This window comes from Nothobranchius furzeri, chromosome 6 (genome assembly GCF_043380555.1).
Source record: "Nothobranchius furzeri strain GRZ-AD chromosome 6, NfurGRZ-RIMD1, whole genome shotgun sequence".
In the NCBI taxonomy this organism is placed as follows: Eukaryota; Metazoa; Chordata; class Actinopteri; order Cyprinodontiformes; family Nothobranchiidae; genus Nothobranchius; species Nothobranchius furzeri.
Window position 1 is genome coordinate 38195043 of NC_091746.1, and position 7099 is coordinate 38202141.

The following is a 7099-nucleotide window of genomic DNA, read 5'->3' on the forward strand; positions in this document are numbered from 1 at the left end:
GACGGCCTAAGTGTTGCTACACCAGATGTCTGGATGAATAAATTCCTCTGTGCTGTTTATATTTCTGATTGCAGTGTTTCATAATCCTGCCTGTCACATGACAAAATCAGACATGAAACAGGGTGAAAAGATCAAAACACCAACCGACTGATTTTCTTTTTAAATTTGTAACCAAAATCTTTATTTAGATTATTTTTGATGCTGTTTTCTGACATTAATTAGAAAAAAGAACAAATTCCTATAATGAGAGAATGACTGACAGATTCAGCCACACTGAAATTATCTAAACAGAAATAGCTGTGAGCTGAATCATTTCTCCCCCCCCCCCCCCCCCCTGTCCTTACCCCCCCCCCCCCCCCATCTTTTCCCAGCTCTCTCTGTGTCTTGTGTCTCTTGTATTCCTGAAGCTCCCTGTCCACTGCCTTGGGTTGATACTGTGGTGTCTGCAATTCTGTCCCTCCACAGATTAGCCATGCTTTGTGGGGAGGTGAGGGGAGGGGAGGCAGGTGGGGGACAAAGAGTGGCCCCTCCCTGCTGCTGAGCTGGGGCTTTCAGCATGGCCCCTAGCCAGGGGAGGCTTTAAAAGGGTGGGGGCGCGTGGCTCCACTCACTCTCACAGCAGGACGACCCAAGAGCATCAGCAAGGTGAGTCCCTCGTCCCTCACCCAGCCAGAGGGTGCAGCAGCACCCTGATAAACACGCCAACCGTCAACCACCTCCCCTCCTCATCTGCACCAGCCCCAAAAGCCCAAGTGCCATCTGGGCTCCGGAGAGCTAAAGCTTCCATAACTAGACTCTCTTGGTCCTGCCATCACGCTCAGGCTGATTATTTTCTCCTGAATTTAAAAACGGATGGAGCTTTTCCATAAAGTTTGATGTTCTACAGATTTGCTCTAAGAATGAAACGAGACACAGCAAAAAACATCTTCATCTGCTGTTTTTGCATTCTGTCATCACTGTTTGAGCTTCTAATGGTTCTTCATGAGAGTGAAAAGCCCACTCGGGCTCTCTGACCAGCTCTTCACTCTAGCTCTCTGCTTTCTTCCTTCCAGACAAGATGACTCACCATTGCACCAAGTTCTCCGGCCACTGGAAGGTGAGTTGAGGAACTGACAAACACATCAGCTGAGCCTTGAAGGCTTCAGGTTGTCTCTTGGCTCAGACCATCTGACGATGCAGAGCCACCAGTAAACCTACCCTACAGGCTCAACCTCCCACTTCGGGCCATCCCAACAAACAAGACCTCAAACTCAACCTCCTGAAGTGATTTTGCTGGTCTCCTGTGAATGCTAGCCCAGGACTTGGTGCTGACACGTCTTGTTTTCTTGGCTGACAGATCATTGTCTATGATGAGGAGTGCTTCCAGGGCCGCCGCCACGAGTTCACTTCCGAGTGCGGCAACGTGATGGAGTTCGGCTTTGAGAGCGTGCGTTCCCTCAGGGTGGAGAGTGGAGCGTGAGTACACTTACAGCACAAAGACCCAAAAGCCAGATGACAGACTTTTGACCTGAGTCTGTGTGTTAGGAGAGGTATAATGTTTCTTCTCTTGCCATTTCCTAGCTGGGTGGGTTATGAGCATGCCTCCTACCAGGGACAGCAGTTCATCCTGGAGAGGGGAGAGTACCCCCAGTGTGATGCCTTTGGAGGCAGCAATGCTTATCACATTGAGAGAATGACCTCCTTCAGACCCATTGCCTGTGCTGTAAGTCATCTGCTGCTCTTTGCTTTAGGAATGGAGACGGCTGTCTGACCCGGCCAACAGCTTACGTGTATTGTTCTAATGCACCCTCCTGTCTTGCAGAACCACAGAGAGTGTCGTATGACCATCTACGAGCGCGAAAACTTCCTGGGCCGTAAGGGTGAGCTTAGTGACGATTATCCCTCCCTCCAGGCTATGGGCTGGTGCAACAATGAAGTTGGCTCTCTTAGGATCCAGTCTGGAGCGTGAGTGTCCCCAGCTGCTTTCCTCCCACGTTTTAATTTCCTATCTACTGATCTGTAATTGTTTTTTCTCGTGTTTTCATAACGTATTGCAACATTTGGTCTGGACTTCCTTTCCCTTCCCTCCACAGATTTGTGTGCTACCAGTACCCAGGTTATCGTGGCTACCAATACATCATGGAGTGTGACCGTCATTGTGGAGAGTACAAACACTTCAGGGAGTTTGGCTCCCACTGCCAAACCCCTCAGATCCAGTCCATCCGCCGTATTCAGCAGTAACAACTTAACCTGATCTCCAATGTGACCCTTCACCCCAACCTCTCCCCCCGATGCCTTCTGGTGCTGAATAAACTGTTTTTCTTAAACCTCACTGACTTCCACCAATGTATCTGCTTAAACACAGTAAAACGTACAAACCCAATCAACTTTTTTCTCATTCAACCTTTAAAACTGTCAGTGTGTTGATGTGTGTGTGTGTGCATGGGTGAATGACTGGTAGTGTTGAAAACCACCTAAAATCCTAGAAACCGCTTCATAATACAAGCCATTTACCTACAAAAACATCACAATCACCATCAGAATCTGAGCAAAAGCAGCAAACACGGTATCTACAAATATGTAAATTACAGCAGTCACTTCAAAGAGAAATGCAAATACAGCACTGAGATGACATTTTTCAGATCCTGCAACATTTGCATGTTTTTTTTAACTAATTATCACTCTAATCACCAAGAAAATAATTTTGTTATTTTCAATAAAATTAAAAATAATTTTTACTTAAAAAAATAATAACTATTACTGCTAAATATTGGTTGAAGACAAACTAAGCCAAATCCATAAACAATTTGATATTGTCAAAAATCTATTTGAAGCTATCTTCGCTTATTGAATTTAGTCTGAATTCTAATTTTAAATGCAATAATAACAATTTTAAATGTTTAAAGTTGCTGAACACTGAAAACCCTTTTTTTTCTGATTATAATTGGTCACTCTGAGTTTTTCATGCAAGCTGGACATGAAAATAGTCTCCTAAAACTATCTCCTGCATTAGCTTCTGATAGAAAATAGACGGTAAAACTCTAAAAAATCCTGACAGATCTACATCACACTGTCACTTAACATTCATGGACTCACCCATATTGACTCACGATGGGGAAGGCTGTTGTTGGTTTAGCGTCCAGGAAACAGCGGAAAACATCTTGGCTAGTAGAAGCTAACATTAGCATTAGCAAATCCACCAAACAGCAGAAGCTCCTCTAGGCTTGTGTAATTTGTAGAGATAAAACATCCACATTGCAAGTCAGTGGTAGAGTTGCATTGCAATTATCCCATTTAAGGGTAGATGTTCAAATATCAGGAAAGAAAACTCCATATCCTGCCGTCTGAAACTCAGCTGTGATGTGGTTCACTTTTCGTTTCTAGTAATGGTACACCAGTATATTTCCCCCGCTCCTGAGAATGAAGGCATTCCTTCTTACGAGAGACCACTGCAAGTGTATTGATTAAACCAGTGTTCCACTCCTTTTATGAGTAAAATACGGTATACTCGTGATCATTTTAAAACTACAAATATTTATTCAAAGGCCCAAATACTCACTGAAGCATGTCATCTGCCACTTTTAATGACCATGTGCTAAACTGATAACTTCGCATGTTCAGACAGTTTTTTGGGTCAACTACGGAAAATGGCATTAATGCGTGAGCTCAAGCAACATTACAAGACCCTACTTGATCTGTTACCACATGAGACTGTAACTATAATGTCTTTAAATCTGACAGCCTTTTAACTATTTTTGTTGGCTTACGTTAATCAACTCATCACAATTCTTTAAAAAATCTACTCACTGGTACTTCCAACATGTATGCTACTGGTATATCTACTGAAATATTTTCCTAAAGGAGTAGGTCAACTCATTTATCTGAACATTTTTTTTCACAGAGAAACAGTTGTGAGAGTGTAAGGCCCATCTTTCTATCAGTTACAAACATGATAGTGCCTGGAATCTCCAGAGATCAGATTGTTCCTCTGAGTAAACAGAAGCTTTCTCAGCATCATATCACTCAAAGGAAAGAGCACTGGGCTCTAAAATGCTGTCTTTAAATGATGCATTCAGAGCAGACTCACAAAATGTCAGCACGCCATTAGAAGATCAATACTTCAAACTATAGTTGCTGAACTCCTTGTCAGAAGACAGCTGTAGGCTGATGGGAGAGACGAGCTGAGATCAGACATGAAGCCGTTTTGCATGAATGACAGAAAAAAAATCTCTATTTACTACAAAATGATTTTGTTTTGCAGCAGGGGTGAATTTGGACAGACTGTTTAAATAACAAAATACGAATGAGGAGAATGTTTACATTTGCAAGAACTCCATCCTCACCCCTCCCATGTGCTTTAATATGGAGAAAACAGCTAATTTTAAGCCCGTGTTCCCGTTATTATAGGATTGCATGGATAATCGGGTCTGAACGTGCAGCTGTCAGTACAACAGGAGTCTAAATCTGCATAGAGCACAGTGTTGCTGTTTTTGGAGGCCTTCTGCAGCTTACTCTGCATTTTGCATCTGTTTGTTTGCTAGAAAGGCTTTGTTAACTCAACATGTAAATGTGTCTGCTCTGCTGTGTGAAAACAGCCTTAAGACAACATAGGAATGTGACCACAGCAGGTGCAACAGAGTCCTCCACTGGACGGTTGACAGATGATAATCACAAATAGGTAAAAGTGGAAATGGCCATTTGAAGCCCAAACCTGAAAAGCTTTCCAGGACACTGTTCTGTCCTGACGTGGGTTATTATGTCTAAAAAGGGACACGGACAAAGGTCCAGCGCTGCTGGTCAGCAAAAAATACAAATGTTTACAATGATGAAAGTTGATTGTCCTGGTTTAAAATGACAAAATAAATAGCCAAATATTTGCTAATTATCTATTAGTTTGTTGATCCTAAAATGCATGTGAAAGAACTAGATTTTGTATTTTCATGTATTAAATAAAAAAAATGAAAATCTGAATATGATGTCACTATAATGCCAAATGAAGTACACCCAAGCTTTATTTAACTGACAAAAACAAAAGCCCCTTATTTGTATGAAAGAAGATAACGGCACAATTTAGATTTCAAAAGCTGCACCTGAATGGAACAAGGACATGTCTCCCCATGATGCATTTTGGCATGTTTGGAGGAAGACAACATATTAACATAAAATCCCCTAAACGAACTTAAACTAAAAAAAAGACAACATTTTTTAGAGCTTGTGTTTCCCTAAAACTTTTTTTATTAACATAATATCTGGTGAAAAAGTCACTGGTAAGTTTATTGTTTATTCAAAATATACAATGAACAACAAGGAGATCCATAAAGGTGCACGCCCACAAACTTTCTACAATGTTCGAAATGAAAGTAGGATGAAGCCAAAGCTTTTAAAGTCTCACTCATTTCTAGATTAGATGTCCAAATAAATGATTTCCTCCTGTGCATCATCTTAGAACAGACTATATGAGTCCACATATGCACAGATATTTGCTTACATGTGCATAAGTAAGCGAATAATAATGTTATTTTATTTCCATCAAACCCCCTTTTTAATTTACAGATTTCTGAATTTTTTACTTTTTGAAGCTCCTGTATGTCTTCTCCCAAGAAAAAGATAGTGGCATCATCAGCCAACAGCACTAATTTAAGCATTGTTGATACCTTGCCACTGTCATTTATATATAAAAGAAACCATTTCGGACCCAAGACTGACCCCTGAGGAACACCACAAGCAATGTCCATGATGATTCATGTTCTCCCAGTTCCGTAAGTGCCTCTCAAATAACTCCTTATCCAGTTTAACGAAACCCCCCAATCCCATTTCGTTCCAGTTTGTCAATTAAAACATTATGATTAACCATGTCAAAGGCTTTTTTTCAGGTCAGTGAATATTTCAACAATGTGTAATTTATGGTTTGTGATTTCCTCCATTAAATCAATCCGTGGCAGTAAGGTAGAGCTGTTTGTCCTGAAACCAGATTGATTTGCTGCTGAGGAACTTATGCGTGTCTAGAAAATGTTGTAGTCTTTTACGAAAAAATTTTTCAAGACTCTTTGAGAATTGTGGGAGTAGAAAGACAAGTCTGTAGTTTATGACAGTGTTTGTCCCCAGATTTATACAGTGGAACCACTTTGGCTGTTTTCATTTGGTTTAAAAATCGACCCATTTGGAATGGCAAGTTAGATCGGCCACTTGGCTCTGGGCAGTGGTGAATCAACCACCATCACAACTTGTCCAGCTGCAAGATTGTCTGAATTCTTGTGCCACTTGTGTCACTTCTGTAAGTCAGGAAGATGATGGCAAATAAAGTTGGACCAGAAGTGGTCTGCCAGGACTTGGCTGTGTCGCCATCTCCGTCTGCCCAGGAGTTTGCTGAAAGCACAAATGGCTTGTGGAAGTGATGCATCATAACGTCCCATGAGTAGTAGGTTTGGGGTGACTGGGTCTAAGTCAGCAGCATCCGAGGAAATATATCCAAGTGGCTTTGCATTGAGAATTTCCTTTGCCTCAATCAAAACGGTCTGCAGAACAGATTCTGTGACAGTATGGTCCTGCAATACCACTCGAAGGGCTGCCTTCACTGACTTGATTTCCCGTTCCCATGCCCCCCCAAAATGAGGGGAACCTGGCGGGTTGAATCAGAACTCTATTTTTTGTCCAGCCAGTTGCTCTTGGAGAGGAGCTTCTATGGTTTGGAAGCTGGTCTGTAGTTCAGCCGCTCCGGAAATTGGTCAGCAGGGTTCTGAAACCTCGGTAAATGGAGCTGTTTCTTCTCAGGTAGAGCCAGCAGACCCTGAACCGCCAGCACTGCGTCGAAGTACTCGCAGTAGAGCAGGGCAGCACTCAAATGTGCACCATCTACCTCGACCAGTGGGCCCACCAATAGGGGTTCAGCAACAGACAGTAAACTAGACTGTACTTTTCCGACCCTGGTGTTGACATATGGGGTGTTGCCATGGTACATCATCGGGGCGACGATGCAAAAAGAGGAGGGGGGGGGGGGGTAGAATGTGATGGGACAGACAGTTCTGGTCTGGTCCCATCTCAGTAAAGAGGCAGGTGGCTCGCATTAGACGGGTAAGCGGGGCGGGGCAAGCCATCCAATAAAAGGCAGCTGTCTGCTCCT

At 42.6% G+C, this 7099-nt stretch overlaps 1 protein-coding gene across 1 annotated transcript; it reads left to right on the plus strand.

The window, feature by feature from the left end:
• The first annotated feature begins 588 nt into the window (after positions 1 to 588).
• Positions 589 to 2311, plus strand: cryba4 (crystallin, beta A4). Its single transcript, XM_015973672.3, has 6 exons — positions 589 to 645; positions 1053 to 1096; positions 1337 to 1455; positions 1561 to 1702; positions 1802 to 1944; positions 2073 to 2311. The coding sequence occupies exons 2-6, from the start codon at positions 1058 to 1060 to the stop codon at positions 2218 to 2220; spliced, it is 591 nt and encodes a 196-aa protein (XP_015829158.1). The 5' UTR covers positions 589 to 645; positions 1053 to 1057; the 3' UTR covers positions 2221 to 2311.
• Positions 2312 to 7099: the final 4788 nt, after the last annotated feature.